The sequence below is a fragment of the Nicotiana tabacum genome, chromosome 4 (assembly GCF_000715075.1).
Source record: "Nicotiana tabacum cultivar K326 chromosome 4, ASM71507v2, whole genome shotgun sequence".
Taxonomy (NCBI): Eukaryota; Viridiplantae; Streptophyta; class Magnoliopsida; order Solanales; family Solanaceae; genus Nicotiana; species Nicotiana tabacum.
This window is the reverse complement of record NC_134083.1, coordinates 28,848,647-28,869,470: the sequence shown is the minus strand read 5'-3', so window position 1 is coordinate 28,869,470 and position 20,824 is coordinate 28,848,647. Positions and strand designations below refer to the sequence as shown.

Sequence of the window (20,824 nt, the reverse complement as noted above, 5' to 3'; positions counted from 1 at the left end):
ACAAACCCAATCCCGGCTGAGAGCATGCCATTTCCTGAGAAATGGAATATGAAACGTAAGTATGATTTTGTCTTTAATTTCTGTTTGTTGTTATTACTTCTTTATCCTTTCTTATTAGCGTTTTTCTCGATGCAGCTGTTTCTTGGATGCTGGGTGTAGTTTCGCACCTCGAGAACTAGGTTAGGAGCTTGGTTTCGATGTCAACATACGCCGAGCGCTCATGGCGCAATTTGTCAAAGGGCCGGTGGGAGGCTCATACTCATGGTAAGCCTTCTTCTTGACTTACCGATTTGCCTATCGTTCAAGCATCTTTTCAAACATGAGTTTACTTACTTTATCCTTTTGTAGGTCTCAAAAAAGATGTGACTATGAGACCCCCATCCGGTGATGAAGAAGTTTCACCACCTATCTCAAAACCGACAAAGGAAAATAAGAGGAAAAGGGCCTCGAACTCCGAGGGTAAAAAACACAAGAAGAGAACAACCCGTAAACGCAAGGGGAACACAATCCCATTGACTATGGAGTCAGTCCAAAGACTAAGTGAAGAAGAAGAAGAAGAAGAAGAAGAAGAAAAAGAAAAAGAAGATGATTACGAGCTAGTGGCCTGTGTGCAAGCTAGCACCGAGATTCGGAGAACTTTGGAACTGGTGGGAGTTGATACTGCTCCGTCTAGGCTTGATGAGGTCGAGGAGGAGACTTCGGCCCAAGTCTCCAAGCTGAGAGGAACCGAAGATGCTTTATCTTGGGGTGAAGAGACCGTTGAAGAGGCGGTGGATGCCTGTGTAGAAACCGGGCTTGAGAATCCCCAAGACGGAGGCAGCACCCCAAAAGACCCACTTAGGGCAATAGAGATCGGGGATTCTCCCTCGTTTCCTTCATTTTCCGAGTCGATGATACGTGACGCTCAGGCCGTGGAGATTTGTCACGGGGAGGGAGCCCATGGAGAGGAAGATCCTTTCTGTGGTTATTTTGTTGGGGTAGAAGAAGTCACCAGGCTAAGTGACTTGGAGGCTCCGAAGAAGAGCTAGGGCGAGTCTTCCTCGAGTTTTAAACTGACCAATCAGTTTCGGGCCCCTAGTGCCGATCCTGGGCATAAGCGAACAATTGTTATCACGGTCCTGGAGGATGCACAGGTTCTTACTACCCCCGTAGGGATAGCTAGCTACCTCCGATGTTTGATTACGGAAGAAGACCACGCCCAGATGGACGAGGTGGGAGCGTCTTGTCTTTTCAACGAAGCCCAACAGGCCCTGAACCGGGTAAGTTCATATTTTCTTTGTTAATTTTCATACTTATACTTTTCTCCCCTTGTATAATTCTTTCTTTCTATTTTTGTAGGCTTATGTGCTTCATCACGAGGCTTTCTTCCGATCCCGAGGGGAGCAGAGCCGGTACGAAGCCAAAATCCGAGGGCTTACTGAGGAGAGAGATGCCTTCAAGCTTCTCAGTGAGCAGAGAGAAAGGGAAGCAAAAGGACTTTGGGCTGAGCTAGAAGCATCTCAGAAAGAACAAGTTGATCTGCCCGAGCAGGTAAAAAGAATCTTTAAAGTTAATGACATTGACTCGAGCGTGGTGGTTAACAGTTTAGTCCCACAGGTTCAGCGAAAGCTCGATGTGATCGGGTAGCTTCGTAAGGAAGTGGACGCAGTGAAAGCGGAGGCCGAAGTGTAGAAGAAGAACATGGACCGCCTTGCCTCAGAAAAGGAGGCTGCCCGAGCTCAACTGGCCTCGGCTGAGACCCAACTCTGAAGCTTGAAAGAGAAGGCCTTGGTGCAAGCCAAGAATATTGAGGAGTTCCAGTCTCGGTTGGGTTCAGCAAATTCCGATCGAGAGAGGCTGGCCATAGAACTTGCAGCGGCCAAATCAGAGGTCGAAATGGCCAAGGCTAATACTGATGCAATGGTGGCCGTCTATCGGTTCGACGCTAAAGCTACTCAGGTTCGAGCAAATGAGGTTGCTGAAGCTGCTCAGGCTCGAGCAAACTGGGTTGCCGAGCAAGCTAAATGCCAGTCTCGAAGGGAGACTCTTGAGGAAATCCATGCTCGTGGCTTCATTCTTACATCCAAGATTAATAATGCTAAGGAGCTTGAAGCTGAATGCAGATTATTGGCCTTTCCTGATGATGATGATTCTGGGAGTATGAGAGGATCTGAAAGCGAATAAGGCCACGAGCGCGAAGATGCTGCTACCGGAGAAGACTAAGTCCTTTAGGATTAGTATTTTTTGTGTTTCTTTTAAGACTGTTTCAGTCTTTTGTAGAGAAATTTGATCGGGCCATGTTGCCCGAAATTTGATCGGTCCATGTTGCCTTTGTAAATGATTTTTGAGATGAATATATATAAAAAATTTCTTCCTTTCTGCCTTATAAAATTATGAAGTTGTATTCTAAGGTCCGAGGTTTAGATAATTTGATTGAAACCGAACTAGTATAGCCCTTAGGCTTTACGATCGAGTGAGTGCTTATTCGAACTCGAAGTTAGGTAACCCTTAGGATTTGTATTTGAGAGAGGTTAGTCTCTCGAACTCAAAGAAAAAATAGTCCTTAGGCTTTTATAAAAAAGATTATTTTTGGCTTTCTCCCCTTTTCGGCTTGAAAAAGTTTTTTATCATTTGTATATGCAAAACTTGTAATGCCTTAGCATGAAATAAGGAATTGTTCGAGAGTTCGAACAATTTTGTACTCATTAGAGTTTTCGAGGCTTGACATTATCGAAACCTTTTATGATTTTGCCGGGGGTAGCCTTTTTAACCAGTTTGTGAAAGAATTCGTAGGCCTGTTTTGTTACGGAATTCGGATGTCTCCGACCCATTTTAATTCGGACGTAGCCTCTTTAGTTCGGGATTTGCCCCTTGGGCTTATTTTCCCGTTTTACTTCGAGCTTGCCCGAAGTGTCAGCCTTTGAGCGGGGTAACCGTGGCATATAAAAATCGAGGGTTGCCTAAAAGGTCTTATGATCTCAGAGTTTTAATAATTCGATCTTGTTTATTTTTCGAATGGCAGTCCCTGAGCGTGGGGGTAATTATCCGAACTCTGGTTATGGTCGGCCCTTAAGCATGTTTACATAATAGATCGAGAGTATGAAATTGTAAAGTAGAAAAATTTTTCTAAGGCATGAGATATCGGTAAAGAAAAATACTTCTCTTTATAAATGATTATACATGCGTACATATTTTGTGCCAGGGCTCGAGCAAACTACGCGGGCACGGTTCGTTTGACCGTTTGTCCCCTACAAATTTTTCCTATCGAGACCCTGCTGCCATGAAGTAACTTCCTCGCATCAAAGTTGACATTCGAGGGCAATGCCCCCCAGTATTCGAGGTTGATTGTAAAGAAGCCTCAGATACTATTGAATTGTTCTAAGTTAGCACGATCAATGGTTGACTTATTAAAAACCTCACCGAAAAACCCATTTGGGACAAAACCGGTCTAAGGGAAAAAGGGTGCAACGCGTGCTTTCAGACCTAAAGGCTTCGTGTCGAAGAATCCATCGTTGTTTCAGGTCGAACACCTGTAAGGGTTAGTTTAAAATATAAATGAAAATAGGAGGGGTCGTACCTTAGCAGTAGTATTGTTTTAGGTGTGATACGTTCCAATTGCTCGGCAGTTGTTCGCAGTTCATCATGCCGAGCTTGTAGGATCCTTTTTCGATGATTTCAAGAACCTGGTACGGTCCTTCCCAGTTCGGACCCAGTTTCCCTTCATTCAGATTTAGGGTGTTGAGGGTGACTTTTCTTAGCACCAAGTTCCCGATGTTAAAATGTCGAAGATTGGCTCTTCGATTGTTGTACCTTTCGATCTACTGTTTTTGGGCGGCCATCGGACGAGAGCAGTTTCTTGTTTTTCATCCAATAATTCGAGGCTAGTATTCATAGCCTCGTGATTTGACTCTTCTATTGTATATCGATACCTGGCACCAAGTCCCCGATGCTAGTATTCATGGTCTCGTTATTTGACTTCTCTATTGCATATCGAAACCTGATGCTAGGTTCTCTAACCTCGACCGCGATCAGAGCTTCGACGCCATAAACTAACAAGAACGGTGTTGCTACGGTACTGGATTTCAATGTTGTGCGGTATGCCCATAGAACCTCGGGTAGTATTTCTCTCCATTTTCCTTTGGTGTCGGTCAATCTCTTCTTAAGATTTTGGATGATGGTTTTGTTGATCGATTCGGCTTGTCCGTTCTCGCCGGGATGATAAGGTGTTGATAGGATCCTTTTGATCTTGTGATCCTCGAGAAATTTAGTTACTTTGCGACCGATGAATTATTTTCCATTACCACATACAATCTCGTAGGGCATCCCGAATCGACATATGATGTGGTACCAAATGAAGTATATGACTTCCTTTTCTCTGACTTTCTCGAAAGCCTGTGCTTCAACCCATTTAGAGAAATAATCAGTCATAAACAAAATAAACTGAACCTTACCTGGGGACAACGGGAGAGGGCCAACGATGTCCATTCCCCATTTCATGAAGGGCCATGGGGACATGACCGAGTGGAGTAGTTCCTCAGGTTGATGAATCATGGGCGCATGCCTTTGGCATTTGTCGTATTTTTGAATGAACTCCCTTGCATCCTTCCCAATATCGGTCCAATAGTACCCTGCTCTGATTACTTTATGGACCAGCGAATCGGCACCAGAATGATTTCGACAAGTGCCCTCGTGAATTTCCCGTAGGATGTAGTCGGTATCTCCCAGTCCCAAACATATTGCCAACGATCCATCGAACGTCCTTCTAAACAACATTCCGTCTTCAGACAAAGTGAATTGTGCTGCCTTTGTGCGTAGAGCTCTCGACTACTTTGGATCTGATGGAAGCTTCCCATTCTTTAAGTACTCTATGTATTTGTTTCTCCAATCCCAGGTTAAACTTGTGAAGTTTATCTCAGCGTGACCTTCTTCGATTACTGATTTCATGAGTTGTACGGCAGTCCCTGAGTTGAGTTCGTCATCTTCAACTGATGAACCTAAGTCTGCAAGAGCGTCGGCCTCGCTGTTCTATTCTTGAGGTACATATTGCAATGTCCATTCCTTAAATCGATGTAGAGTCACTTGTAGTTTATCCAACTACCTCTGCATTCGGTCTTCTCGGACTTCAAAAGTCCCGTTAACTTGGTTTACCACGATGAGGGAATCACACTTAGCCTCTATGACCTCTGCTCCCAAGCTTCTAGCTAGTTCGAGACCTGTAATAATGGCCTCATACTCGGCGTCATTGTTAGTCAATTTTGTAGCTCTGATAGACTGTCTAACTACATTACCTGTGGGTGATTTTAGTACGATGCCTAGTCCGGACCCCTTCACATTCGAAGCACCATCCATAAAGAGGGTCCAGACTCTCAAAGATATACCCGATTTTATTAGTAGTTCTTTTTCAACCTCGGGTACGAGGGCCGGCGTAAAGTCAGCCACGAAGTCCGCCAAAATTTGAGACTTGATGGCGGTTCGGGGTCGATACTCAATATTGTACCCACTGATTTCTATGGCCCATTTGGCCAATCGAACTGAAAGCTCGAGTTTGTGCAAAATATTTCAAAGAGGATAAGTCTTTACAGCATATATTGATATGGTTTTAGTTTCCTAGAGGCGCTTATTAAGGTCCGACTAACATAATAGACACGGAATTGCGTACCTTGTTCTTCTCGGACCAGGACTCCACTTATCGCTATCTCCGAGACTGCCAAGTACAGGTAAAGCTGTTCATCAAGTTTTGGGGTGTGAAGCAGCGGTGAGCTCGATAAATACCGCTTTAGTTCCTCCAAGGCCTGCTGGCATTCTAGAGTCCATGCAAAATTGCTCTTCTTATTAAGCAGCGAGAAGAATTGGTCGCTCTTATCTGAGGATCTCGAAATGAATCGTCCTAAGACGGCTATCCGCCCCGTCAGCCTCTGCACGACCTTTACATTATCCACTACCGTGATATCCTCGATAGCTTTTATTTTATCGGGGTTGATCTCGATTCCACTATTGGACACCATGAAACCAAGAAACTTGCCCAATCCAACCCCGAATGCACACTTTTCGGGGTTGAGCTTCATATTGTACTTCCTCAGTATATCGAAAGTCTCCTGCAAATGCTTTAAATGGTCATCTACTCGCAGGGACTTAACTAACATGTCATCAATATAAACTTTCATTTATTTTTCTATTTGTTCTTCGAACATTCGGTTTACTAGGCGTTGATAAGTTGCACCAGCATTTTTTTGACCAAATGACATTACATTATAACAGTAGGTACCGTACTTAGTGATAAACGAGGTCTTTTCATGATACTCCGGGTTCATCTGTATCTGGTTGTACCCGGAGTTGGCATCGAGAAAACTGAGACTTCGTGGCCGGTCGTGGCATCGATCATACGATCGATATTAGGCAAAGGAAAAGAATCCTTGGGGCATGCTTTATTCATATCTTTATAATCTACACACATTCTAAGTTTGTTTCCCTTCTTAGGAACTACCACTACGTTTTCTAACCATTCGGGGTACTTTACTTCCCGAATGGATCCTATTATGAGAAGTTTGGTTACCTCATCCTTGATGAAGGCATGTTTGACCTCAGACTGGGGCCTTTTTTTTGCTTCACCGGGCTGAATTTAGGGTCCAGGCTCAGTTTGTGATTGGTAATTTCTGGTGGGATCCCTGTCATATCGAGGTCGGACCAAGCAAAGCAATCTATGTTAGCTTTAAGGAAATAAATAAGTTTTTTCCTGAGCTTGGGAGTTAACCCCGTGCCCAGGTATACCTTTCGTTCGGGCTGATACTTGGTCGGTGTGACTTGTTCAAGCTCTTTGACCGTTGACTTGATGGCATCGAAGTCATCGGGAATTATGAAGGATCAAGGGATCTAGTAGTCGTCATCCTCGTCGATCCCTTTCTCCTGTAATTGGGTCGAGGCCGGTGTCTGTGGTTGCTATTTGGCCTCCTACTTTCCCTTTGAATCCAATCCTTTCGTTGATGAGAGTGCCGATACTGGTATCACTTCATCGACTATATATATCTCCTTGGCGGCGGTTTGGTCCCCGTACACTGTTTTGACTCCCTCCGAAGTCGAGAACTTCAGAACTTGGTGAAGGGTCGAGGGTACTACTCTCATGTTATGGATCCATGACCTTCCTAGTAGGGCGTTGTACCTCATGTCACCATCGATCACATGGAACTTTTTTTCTTGGATGGTCCCGGCCACGTTCACTAGCAAAGTAATTTCACCTTTGGTGGTTTCGCTTGTGTAACGACCCGGCCGGTCATTTTGAGTATTACAACCCTGTTTCCCCATTTACTGCTCAAATTGTACTTTACAGTTTTTGTGTGAATTGCCGGGGCAATTGGTTCGGGTCCGGTGAGGTTTTTAAAATGAATTGGAACACTTAGTTCCAAGGCTTAAAGCTTAAGTTAAAATAGTGACTGGATGTCGATTTATGTGTAAATGACCCCGGAATAGAGTTTTGATAATTCCAATACTTCTGTATGGTGATTTTGGACTTAGGAGCGTGTCCGAAAAATTATTTAGAAGTACGTAGTGGAATTTGGCTTGAAATGCCGAAAGTTAAATTTTTGGAAAGTTTGACTGAGGGTTGACTTATTGATATCGGGGTTGGAATCCGATTCTGGAAATTGGAATAGGTCCGTAATGTGAAATGTGACTTGTGTGTAAAATTTTAAGTCAATCGGACGTGATTTGATAGGTTTCGGCATCGTTGTAGAATTTGGAAATTTCAAAATTTATTAGGCTTGAATCCGTGTGTAGTTCGTATCTTTGATGTTGTTTGATGTGATTTGAGGCCTCGAGTAGGTCCGTGGTGTGTTTTAGGACTTGTTGGTGTATTTGGACGGGGTCCCGAGTGGAGCAGGTGAGTTTCGGATGTTTACGGATCAAATTTAACTTGAAACATTACTAGAACTACTGCCTATTGGTGTGATCGCACATGCGAAGCCTTTGATCGCAGGTGCGAAGCCGCATGTGCGCGAAATCAGTCACAGAAGCGGCCAAGTGTGGAACTGGGCAATGCTCGCAGGTGCGAAGAATTTGCCCGCATCTGCGAGGCCGCATCTGCGAAGGGTTGGCGCAGAAGCAGAAAAGGGTGAGGAAAATTTTATCCGCAGGTGCGGAGTCGCATCCGCGCTTGGCTCTCCGCAGAAGCTGCATGGCTCGCAAATGAGCCCATTTTTCTGCATAAGCGAGTGTCGCAGGAGCGACCCCTTGTCCGCAGATGCGGAAATCGACTGGGCAAAACCTTAAAATTCGAGGGTTCAACATTTTCATCCATTTTCAGATTTTAGAGCTCGGGTTGGGCGATTTTGGAGAGGAAAATTTCTACACAACTTGGGATAAGTGTTCTTAACTCCCTTGTGATTATATTCCAAGAATTAATCTTCATTTTTGAATCTTCAAGAGAAATAGAAGGAAATTTCTATAATGTCACAAAATGAATTTTTCAATTTTGAATACCGATTTGGAGTCTGATTTGGGTGAAATTAGTATGGTTGAACTTGTAATTGGATGGGTTGTCGTATTTTATGAGTTTTGTCAGATTTCGAGACGTGGGCCCCACGAGTGATTTTTGGGGTGTAATTTCGAATTTTATGGAAAATATTAGCGTTTGATATGGAATTAATTCTTATAATTGTGTGGACTGAGTCAAATTGTTGTGACTAAATTCGAGCCATTTGGAAGTTGATACGCGCAGAATGGAATTCCTGGAGCATTACTTAGCTTGCTCGACATTGGATTTGGCTTGTTCGAGGTAAGTAACTCTTCTAATCTTGGAGCTGAGGGTATGAACCCTGAATATATGTATTATGTAAATCGTTGGGAGGTGACGCACATACTAGGTGACGGGCGTGTGGGCGTGCACTATAGAAATTGTGACATAATTGTTTCTGTGAAATTTTGTAGTTAAATAATTCTTGGCATTTTTTATGCAGTTTTATGTGTTAAAGAAATTGTGCTGAAAAGCATATTAAAAATCATGTTGAGGCTATGTGCCAGTATTATTGGGACCCACGGAGGTCATATTGCTGTGGATTATTTGTTTAAATTGAAAATTCATACTCAGTCATATTCATTTCATTGCATATCATATCTCAGTCTCTGTTGTTATTTATTGATACATTATATCATCATTTTGGGCTATTCTCATGACATTGTGAGCCCATGAGAGAGAGACTGGAGAGATTGATGACTGAGGGAGACCGAGGGCCTGATTGTGATGATGTTTTATGGATCGGGGCTGCCCGCCTACAGCAGGCCTTATTGGCTTCTTATTGCAAGTGAGTTGGCCGTGCAGCACGTGAGTTGGTCGTGTGGATCCTTATATTATTATTGCACGTGAGTTGGCCGTGCAACACGTGAGTTGGCCGTGCGGATCCAGATAATTATATTATGGCACGTGAGTTGTCCGTGCAGCACGTGAGTTGTCCGTGCTTATAGCGCTTGGGTTGTAGGAGCCCCTCATGAGTCTGTACACCCCCAGTGAGCGCAGTCGACTATAAACAGGGATCAGGCTGCATGCCGTAGCAGGTATTGTATAGTGCTGAGTGATTGAGTGTGCTGAGCACAATGAGAGAGAATGTGACACAGTGAGATTTAGTACTCTGAGAGTGTGAGTACATGGGTACAATCTCTGAGATATATTGCACTGACATGCACACATGACATATATGCATAGAGATGTATTTTCCTCATGTTGTATGGTATCACATTATTCATGATTTCTCACACATATTGACAGATGTGCATAGTGATGCATTTGTTTTACACTGGTTATATGGAAAAAAAATGAGATATTTTATTTATTATTAAAAGGATTGTGGAAAAATTTCTGTTTTCAAACTTATTCACATTTCTGATAACTTTGGCAAAAGATTTGGATTTTCACTGATGTACTTGAAAGGAAGAACTATTATTGTTGAAATCATGATGTGACTGAGCATTTTATTCTGAAATCATGATGTGACTGAGCATTTTATCTCTGAGTTACTTCTGGTATTATTTGCTTTATGTTGTTATTAACTGTTGTGGATTAGTGGTTTTGGACCCGACCTTGGTAGAAGCTCGTCACTACTTTCAGCCTAAGGCTAGGTTTGTTACTTACTCAGTACATGGGGTCGGTTGTACTGATACTACACTTCTGCACATTGTGTGCAGATGTTGACTGTTGTTGTTGCTGTGCTCGATGGTTGTGGGATTTGAAGATGTACCCGCGTTCCTATTGTAGCTGCCTCTTGTTCAGGGTAGCCTTAGATTTATATAAAGCTTTGTTTATGTACTATTCAAACAGACTATGTATTTATTTCATTTTCGCTTTGTATACTATATTCTTAGAAGCTCATGATTTATACTACCAGTTCTTGGGGATTGTATAAGATCATGATCTTTATTCACTTAAATTGCTTTAATAATTATTATTGAAATTTTGTTAGTTGGAAATTAGCTTACCTAACGGGATGGGTTAGGTGCCATCACGACTAGTTGGATTTTGGGTCGTGACAAGGTGGTATAAGAGCTCTAGGCTCATAGGTTCTACAAGTCATGAGCAAGTGTCTAGTAGAGTCTTGCGGATCAATATGATGACGTCCATACTTATCTTCGAGGGGCTACAGGGCATTTAGGATATATACTTCCCATTTTTCTTTCCTTATCGTGCGAGATTGATTCAGCTTGAGACATAAACTCTTTGAATTCCTTCCACGTATTCGTATGCGCACATGAGCGCTCGGTATCAGTTGTGCATCGCCGGCTTTTGATTCTATGAACAAGGTTCGAGGTGAGTATTCTGTGTTTTGGTGATGGGCCAGTCTGGAGGACTTGAGGCCATGGTTAGACCGTAGCTTGAGCTCGGTAGCTTCAGTTGTAACCTGTACAGTTGGACTCATATGTCCGGTAATGACCCTACAGTGGAATTTGTGGCTCGATGAGCGGTGAAATGGATTTTTGATGAGTATGATGTAACTACGGGATATGTTAAGACGATTTGAATGTGACAAGAAGTGTTTCCTTGAAATCTAAAAGAAGGCCATTGGGTGCTTGATTTTCATTTTGAAATGACGTCCAGTCTCGAGTGTGAATATTTTGAAGGATCTTTAACGTTGTTAAATTATGGGACAAATTAAATTCTCATGTCTTGTTAATGAGTTTGGAATAAGAAAGATTAAGTGATTGCAAAGTAATTGTGGTCGCGAAAGGGTATAACAAGATACCAGTTTGGGGGTAAGCAGGTGGGTTGGCCCCTGTGGAGTAATCTACGTAGGAGTATTCCTTATGATGTGAGTAGAGAGTTTCTTTTCTGCCGATGGGGTGTATGGGTGAAGATTTGAATCTAAATCTGGTTGGGAAAGTTGACTTGTTTGTTAAGAGAATGAATACGAGCTTAGCGGATGATTGAGGTATTTTTATGGTTGGAATTGTATGAACTTGGGAAGAAGTTTCGTTGGACTGACTGTGGCATTATGGCAGTAAGAGACTATTGGTATTGTGAGTTATGGAATGCTTTAATCTATGGCTTTGAGCCAAGTGGGGGAGTCTGCTATTGACAATTTGATTTCATGGTTAGGTGTTAAATTTTAATTTTGGTCTGAGGCATACTTGTGGGTTAGCTATGACTTGCAGAAGTTGAGATCGAGGATGATTCGAATAAGGAAATTTATGGTTAAGGATTATATTGCACATATGAGTATATGAAATTCACGGGATGAGTGAGTTGTTATTGGTGAATGATGTAGTACGCACGGAGTATGAATTTGATATGTGGTGTTAAAGTAGAGTTACTTCTTTGAGTATTGTTGTGCTAATGGGGCACGTGTCTTTTGGCCCATTTGGGTGGTGCAATTAAATTTGAGCAAAGTGGGTGACTCCCGAGAAAATTCTAGTGGGTATGAGAATTATATATAGCAATTGAGAAAGTTTCCGGACTTGCGTATGGTTAAAATCTGAGATTTTCGTTTGATGGTGCCTGGACTTGCGGGAATTCTGTATGACTATGGATTCTACACTTTTATATAAGGAAGGTAAGAAGAACAATTTCAATTCACATAAGGTATTCTCAGAGTAAGGGTTACGGTTGTAGTAGTTTTGAAGGTGCTTAAGAAGAGTACAATTGCTTATGGGTCGTAGGGCGTTGTGGTTCTATGTTAGGTTGTGCAAATGGATTCCAAAGTATTCTTGATGGTTTCTACCGGTGTGGAGAACGTGTTGTGTATTGTGATTTCCTCCTAGAAAGAAGCAAGAGAAAGGTTTCTAACTAAAATGGTATGTAAATTATTGGTGATTCAAAGTTGATAATAAGATTTTTGTGCCTTTCACATGATGGCAAGATAGATGTTATGTGTCGTATGAAAGCTATATTTTCATGTACAAGGTGGCAGTATAGTCTTGAAGAGAAGGTAACGAATGTTGGACAACGTGGACGGTTTCAAATAACTAGATGAATATTATTACTACTTGGTGTTGTATGAGAAAGGAGCGGACTTCAGAAGGCGCATTGTATTTTGACTTACGGATGTATAAATTAGTATTGCGGTACTCACATGGTTGATAGACTGCTGATATTCAAATTTTGTCAAGTGGTACGGAAGAACTTTCAAAATATTTCTCGTGGGATGATCATGTATGAGAGAGGTGTTAGGTATTCGGGCGGTGGAGATGGAATCAAATATGGTTATTCGCGTGTTCTATGGATTTGGAGATTGGGAGTTCCCAGGAGCAAATTATTTCATGGTTGTGGACTGTGAAGTTGTGGCCGGAGCTAATCGGATGATGAAATGTGTTATGATTAATTCATTATGGATTTTCGGAGGAATTTTTATCTATTTGTGGTTAACCCAAGTTGATTTGGGGGTGCATAGGTAGGCCCAATTAAGATGTGTATTCTACACCGAGCCGGAATGGTTGGCTCCATACTGCTATTATTGAGGGATGTGTCATTCGATGATGTTGAACTTATTCGTGTTCTAAAATGATCTGTGAGTTACTCTTTTATGCTACGAGGAGTTGTGATCCATTGGTTACGTGCACAGATGGTGGGGTTCTATTTGAGCCTTATAGCGCAATTTGAGCGTGATGAGTATTTGGGTATTGCATGATCGATTGCGTAATGATTATGTTCTTTCAGGTTTTGTGTGGCATTTTTGTCATTTGCCTCTCTATGGTTATTGATTTTGAGCGGGGTAGCTAGACGTATATATTATGGACCAATGTTTGGATGGGGTCACGCATTGCAGCGGAGTTATGTTAAGGTATGAACCTTATGTTATGATCGGGTGATAGTTCCACGGTGTATGATGAATTTTCAGCATTTCGTTGTGGTGGTACTTGTTAATCTGGCAGGGCAGTTCTCTCATTTGAGTCATTTTCCATGACTGGGTACATTTGAATTGTTGCATATTGGTGCATGGATGGCACGAGTTGTGGCTTTGAGTTATATTGGTGAGGCATGTCTATGGAACAGTTGTGTTTAGTACTATAAGGTCATTGGACCTAGAATGGGTACTATCAGGTTTGATTTCGATATATTCGAGAGTATAATATTGAAAGTCGGCTCAGAAAGCGATCATGGTTCTGGTTGGAGCAAGAGAGCTCCGTGACTTGTTGATCTGGTAAGTAGTCATGAAATTTCGCATTTTTCTTTTATTATCAACAGTGTACGAAGGTTTTGGGATGAGGTTTGGTTTGATATGGGTTTAGTACTAGTATGCGGTTGGTTTTGGAATAGTCACTGCGATCAGGAATGGTGCTACGAGCATGCAAGTTGTGTAATATGTTGGTTGATTATATCCGTGGTTATAGTTATAGCTCGATACAACTTGTTCGAACTTATACGGTGTGTAAATGTAAGATTTGTGTCTTGAAAGAAATTTTAAAGGTTGGAAATTAAACTCCAAGGTTTATGGTCTAAGGTTAAATTAATAATTTTCAGTTGCATTGTGTAGTCAAGCCTTATGTGGGATAGGGTGACGTGGGTTCACCCTCGAGTACGTGTGTGGTAAGATGGAATAGTGATTTGATGGCTTGGAAACAACTCTTGGCACGTTAAAGGACGAACGTATGTTTATGTGGGGGAGAAAGTAACTACCCGGCCTGTCATTTTGAGTATTACAACCCCGTTTCCCCATTTACTGTTCAAATTGTACTTTACATTTGTTGTGTGAATTGCCGGGGCAATTGGTTCGGGTCTGGTGAGGTTTTTAGAATGAATTGGAACACTTAGTTTTAAGGTTTAAAGCTTAAGTTAAAATAGTGACCGGATGTCAACTTATGTGTAAACGACCCCGAAATGGAGTTTTGATGATTCCAATAGCTCTGTATGGTGATTTTGGACTTAGGAGCGTGTCCGGAAAATTATTTGGAAGTACATAGTGGAATTTATCTTGAAATGCCGAAAGTTAAATTTTTGTGAAGTTTGATCGGGGGGTTGACTTTTTGATAACGGGGTCGAAATTCGATTCTGGAAATTTGAATAGGTCCGTAATGTGAAATGTGACTTGTGTGCAAAATTTGAGGTCAATCAGACGTGATTTGATAGGTTTCGGCGTCGTTGTAGAATTTGGAAATTTCAAAATTTATTAGGCTTGAATATGTGTGTAGTTCGTATCTTTGACGTTGTTTGATGTGATTTGAGGCCTCGAGTAGGTCTGTGGCGTGTTTTAGGACTTATTGGTGTATTTGGACAGGGTCCCGACTGGCTTGAGTGAGTTTCGGATGATTAACAGATCAAATCCAACTTGAAACATTTCTGGAACTGCTACCTACTAGTGTGATCGCACCTGCGAAGCTTTTGATCGCAGGTGCGAAGCCGCATGTGCGCGAAATCAGTCGCAGAAGAGGCCAAGTGTGGAACTGGGCAGTGCTCGCAGGTGCAAGAAATTTGCCCGCATCTGCGAGGCCGCATGTGCGAAGGGTTGGCGCAGAAGCAGAAAAAGGTGAGGAAAATTTTATCCGTAGGTGCGGAGTCGTATCCGCGCTTGGCTCTCCGCAGAAGCGGCCTGGCTCGCAAATGCGCCCATTTGTCCGCAGAAGCGAGGGTCGTAGGTGCGACCCCTTGTTCGCAGATGCGGAAATCGACTGAGCAGAACCTTAAAATTTGAGGGTTCAACATTTTCACCCATTTTCATATTTTGGAGCTCGGGTTGGGCGATTTTGGAGAGGAAATTTTCCACACAACTTGGGATAAGTGTTCTTAACTCCCTTGTGATTATATTTCATGAATTAATCTTCATTTTTGGTGTAAGATTATTGAATCTTCAAGAGAAATAAAAGAAAATTTCAATAATGTCACAAAACAAAATTTTCAAGTTTGAATACCGATTTGGAGTCGGATTTGGGTGAAATTAGTATGGTTGAACTTGTAATGGGATGGGTTGTCGTATTTTGTGAGTTTCGTCGGATTTCGAGACGTGGGCCCTACGGGTATTTTTGGGGAGTAATTTCAGATTTTATAGAAAATATTAGCGTTTTGATATGGAATTAAATCTTATAAATTGTGTGGACTGAGTCAAATTGTTGTGACTAGATTCGAGCCATTTGGAAGTTGATATGCATAGAATGGATTTCCTGGAGCATTGCTTAGCTTACTCGACATTGAATCTAGCTTGTTCGAAGTAAGTAACTCTTCTAATCTTGGAGCTGAGGGTATGAACTCTGAATATATGTATTATGTAAATTGTTGGGAGGTGACGCACATGCTAGGTGACGGGCGTGTGGCCGTGCACTATAGAAATTGTGACATAATTGTTTCTATGAAATTTTGTAGTTAAATAATTCTTGGCATTTTCCATGTAGTTTTATATGTTAAAGAAATTGAGCTGAAAAGCATATTAAAAATCATGTTGAGGCTATGTGCCATTATTATTGGGACCCACCGAGGTCATATTGTTGTGGATTATTTGTTTAAATTGAAAATTCATACTTAGTCATATTCATTTTATTGCATATCATATCTCAATCTCTGTTGTTATTTATTGATATATCATATCATCATTTTGGACTATTCTCATGACATTGTGAGCCCATGAGAGAGAGAATGGAGAGATTGATGACTGAGGGAGGCCGAGGGCCTGATTGTGAGGATATTTTATGGATCGGGGCTGCCCGCCTGCAGCAGGCCTTATTGGCTTCTTATTGCACGTGAGTTGGCCGTGCAGCACGTGAGTTGGCCGTGCAGCACGTGAGTTGGCCCTGCAGATCCTTATATTATTATTGCACGTGAGTTGGCCGTGCAGCACGTGAGTTGGCCGTGTATCACGTGAGTTGGCTGTGCGGATCCTTATATTATAATTGCACGTGAGTTGGCCGTGCAGCATGTGAGGTGGCCGTGCGGATCTAGATAATTATATTATGGCACGTGAGTTGTCTGTGCAACTCGTGAGTTGTCCGTGCTTATAGCGCTTGGGCTGTAGGAGCCCCTCATGAGTCTGTACACCCCCAGTGAGCGCAGTCGACTATAAATAGGGATCGGGCTGCACGCCGCAGCAGGTATTGTATAGCACTGAGTGATTGAGTATGCTGAGCACAGTGAGAGAGAATGCGACACAATGAGATTTAGTACTCTGAGAGTGTGAGTACATGAGTACAATCTCTGAGATGCATTGCATTGACATGCACACATGACATATATGCATAGAGATGTGTTTTCCTAATGCTGTACGGTATCACATTATTCATGATTTCTCACACATGTTGACAGATGGGCATAGTGATGTATTTATTTTACACTGGTTATCTGGAAAGAAAATGAGATATTTTATTTATTATTGAAAGGATTATGGAAAATTTCTGTTTTCAAACTTATTCACATTTTTGGTAACTTTGGCAAAAGATTTGGATTTTCACTGATGTACTTGAAAGGAAGAACTATTATTGCTGAAATCATGATGTGACTGAGCATTTTATCTCTGAGTTACTTCTGGTATTATTTGCTTTATGTCGTTATTAACTGTTGTGGATTAGTGGATTTGGACCCGACCTTGGTAGAAGCTCGTCACTACTTTCAACCTAAGGCTAGGTTTGTTACTTACTCAGTACATGGGGTCGGTTGTACTGATACTATACTTCTGCACATTGCGTGCAGATATTGGCTGTTGTTGTTGCTGTGCTCGATGGTTGCGGGATTTGAAGATGTACCTGCGTTCCTGTTGTAGCTGCCTCTTGTTCAGGGTAGCCTTAGATTTATATAAGCTTTGTTTATGTACTATTCAAACAGACTATGTATTTATTTCATTTCTGCTTTGTATACTCTTTTCTTAGAAGCTCATGATTTGTACTACCAGTTCTTGGGGATTGTATTAGATCGGGATCTTTATTCACTTAAATTGCTTTAATAATTATTATTGAAATTTAGTTAGTTAGAAATTGGCTTACCTAATGGGATGGGTTAGATGCCATCACGACTAGCTGGATTTTGGGTCGTGACAGCTTGCCATGTTGAAACCGTTAAGTACTCGGGTTGCAGGCACAATTTGATCTTGTAGGCCGAGCTGTTCTACGACCCTCGATCGAATAATGTTGGCCGAGCTACCTGGATCAATCAAAACACGTTTAACTTGAATTTTATTTATAAGGACATATATTACCAGCGCGACTTTGTGGGTTGTAAGATCCCCTCTGCATCCTCGTCATTGAAAGACAAGGTCCCTTCCGGTACGTAGTCTCGAGTCCGCTTTTCCCTCGTGATCAACACCTTGGTGCATTTGAATACAGGCCCTTGAGGAATATCGACCCCTCCAACAATCATGTGGATCACATACTACGGCTCTTCTTGCTCATTCTGTCTGTTTGAATCTTTGTTCTTGAAGTGGTTGTTATCCCGATCGCTTAAGAATTCTCGAAGATGCCCTTCGTTGAACAAACAAGCTACCTCCTCCCTCAGCTGTCTACAATCTTCTATTCTATGACCATGGGTGCCATGATATTTGCACATTTGATTAGGATTTCTCTGGGCTGGATCAATCTGCAGAGGTTAGGGCCACCTGGTGTCTTTGATGCGCCCAATGGCCGATACAATAGTTGATGCATCAATGTTGAAGTTGTATTCCGATAGTCGTGGTGCTTCTTTGGGTTCGACATTTCTGTCGAAACCGCTCTTACTCATGAGCCCTCGAGAGCTCTATCCTCGATCATTTCTTCTATCAATTCGAATGGGGTTGCGTTCAGGCCCATTGTTTCTCCGATCTCCACTGTATGGCTGATATCGATCTCTGTTTGACCGTGGTTCCCGGTCAATATCCCTTTTAACTCTGTCGATGGTCCTGTTTGGATAAACGGACTCGAAAGGAGCCCCCAACTAGTCATCCTCAACCCTAATCTTTGACTGGTACTGATTATGCACATCAGCTCAAGTTACAGCTGGATATTAGATCAAGTTCTGCTTTAACTGTTGTGAAGATACCGAACTTCGTATGTTTAGGCCTTGAGTGAAAGCTTGAACGGCCCAATCGTCGGCGACCGGGGGCAGATCCATACGCTCCATTTGGAACCAACATACGAACTCTCTCAGCATCTCGTTGTCTTTCTGTTTTACTTTGAAGAGGTCCGACTTTCTAGTCTCGACCTTTATCGCTCCGGCGTGTGCTTTGATGAAGGAATCTACGAGCATGGCAAAAGAATCAATGGAGTTAGGTGGCAAATTATAGTACCATATCATCGCCCTCTTTGATAAAGTTTCTCTGAATTTCTTCAGCAGTACGGACTCAATCTCATCGTCCTCTAGATCGTTCCCCTTTATTGCGCATGTGTAAGAAGTGACATGCTCGTTGGGGTCGATAGTTCCATTATACTTGGGAATTTCTGGCATGCGGAATTTTTTCGGAATGGGCTTAGGAGCCGCGCTCAGGGGGAAGGAATTTTGTACGAACTTCTTTGAATCCAAACCCTTCAAAATCGGTAGTGCCCTTGAAATTTAATCAACTCGGGAGTTATATGTTTCCACTTTTTTGTCATTCGCTTCAATCTTCTTCTCCCCCGGTTCAATTCTCTTTGTCAGCTCCTCGAACATTTTCAAGATATCGGGGTCGGTCCCTGACTCATTCACATTTGACCTCCCTGGCACTGGTTCGGCCCTGTGAACAACTTCTTGTGATGGCTCAGGTTCGACCCTACTCGGTGCGTGGTTCTGATTTTGAAGTTGTGCTACTGAAGCTTGTTGAGCCTACAACATTTCGAATATAATTCGAAGGCGGATTCCACCTTCTTCGCCGCCCTATGCGTTCTGACCGGCTGATCGAACGTCTCTGAGGATGTTATTTTCGGGGTCGACGCCCAGATTTGCATTCAGGGCAACATGGGAACTGACGTTGATGAGGTCTGCAACTGGTACTCCCTCGAGGTCAACTGGAGGCACTTCGTTTCTTGGGGTGGCTATGTTGTCGTTTTCGCTATGAAAACCAAGGCCATTGTCGATGTGTGTGGGTACTGCTCGAGAGTTCGACATGCTGATCCTGGAATCAAAAACGCTTACAAGAACAAGTGTAAAGCAGTGTGTGTTATGAAAATTAGCACCAGGCAATCACTATTATCCTTAGCCCCACGGTGGGCGCCAAACTGTTTATCCTTAAAATCGGATAACAATTAAATTTGAAGTTAGAAATTAACTGTAAAATAAAATAAACCAATGTAACGCGCAACTTTGACCCTCGAGCTAGGTCGCCCTCGAACCAACTGAGTATATTATTGAAAAGCAAGACCTGAACAACTGAATAAGAGAGCTTAAAAGAGAAAACATAATATATTGCTTTGTTATGCGCGAATGTCCTCCTTACAAAATGATTGGAACCCCTTTTATATAGTAGATGAGTTCTACATATGGTACAATTCTAAATACATAAGAAAATCTCCTAATTGGCTAATCAATCGGTTTTGACTTGATACATGCCGAGATCTCCGCCACAATCCTCGCCCGGTCACGAATTCCTTGGCTTTATGTTATTCGACTTAGCAGGCTTCCTTCGATCTCTCCAGATCTCTATCCTTCTCGGTCTCGATTAACCATACAAAATCGGGCCGTATACAAGTAGCACATTGTTTTGGGAAAGAAAAAAAAACATCAAACAACGTCTTGACCCTTGCCTTCAATAGCCTTATTCCCCAAACAATGATCACCACAATCCATACATCGCCAGTATAATTTGCCCCTCAGCCACCCACACCAATCTCGCTCGCCTTTGATGCTATCCAGCGGCGTTACTGGTTTACGATTCATGCAAAATCTTCCCACAATACACGAAAGAATAGCAAGAACGGTTAATACAGAGATCACAGCAAAAAATGGCCCTATGGACCCAGAAGATTGCCAAGCACTATTCGGCACAACTTCAGGGTATGGTACTGATTGTTGAGGTAATTGCTGTTGCTCCATCGGTTGCTGTTCATTTGGCCAAATTGTCGAAGCTGTGTTTGCCATTTCACGTTAGCTTAATAATTAACAAACAGCACACAGATATTTAATTTATACACCCAACACAATGAAGAAAAAGCAGATCGTATGAATTGTAGTGACAAAGGTATATATTTAATAGGCGTTGTGCTTTAACTGCTGCTTTTTCCGAGAGCAGAGTGGGATTACAACATGGAAAGGCAAAGGGAACTCACGAGTCTTACGTAGATTATTTCTACTTTGCATGTAATTGTGTTCTGCATGTGCTTATCTGAAATGAAATATGACTTTTTACGTAAAGATAACGATCGGCAGGCTTAAAGCTTCAAAGTTTGTCCCCCCATGTGGCTATACTTTGATCTTTTTCCCCTTCATTCTTCTTTGCTAAGTCATAGACCACGACACCACGTGGATAGTAATTAGTCAAAAAGAAGCTAATTAAGTAAAATAATTTTTAGA

General features: G+C 42.2%; 1 protein-coding gene across 1 annotated transcript; it reads right to left on the bottom strand.

The window, feature by feature from the left end:
• Positions 1-20,035: 20,035 nt before the first annotated feature.
• On the bottom strand, positions 20,036-20,392 carry LOC142179845 (uncharacterized). Its single transcript, XM_075250729.1, has one exon. The coding sequence runs from the start codon at positions 20,390-20,392 to the stop codon at positions 20,036-20,038; it is 357 nt and encodes a 118-aa protein (XP_075106830.1).
• Positions 20,393-20,824: the final 432 nt, after the last annotated feature.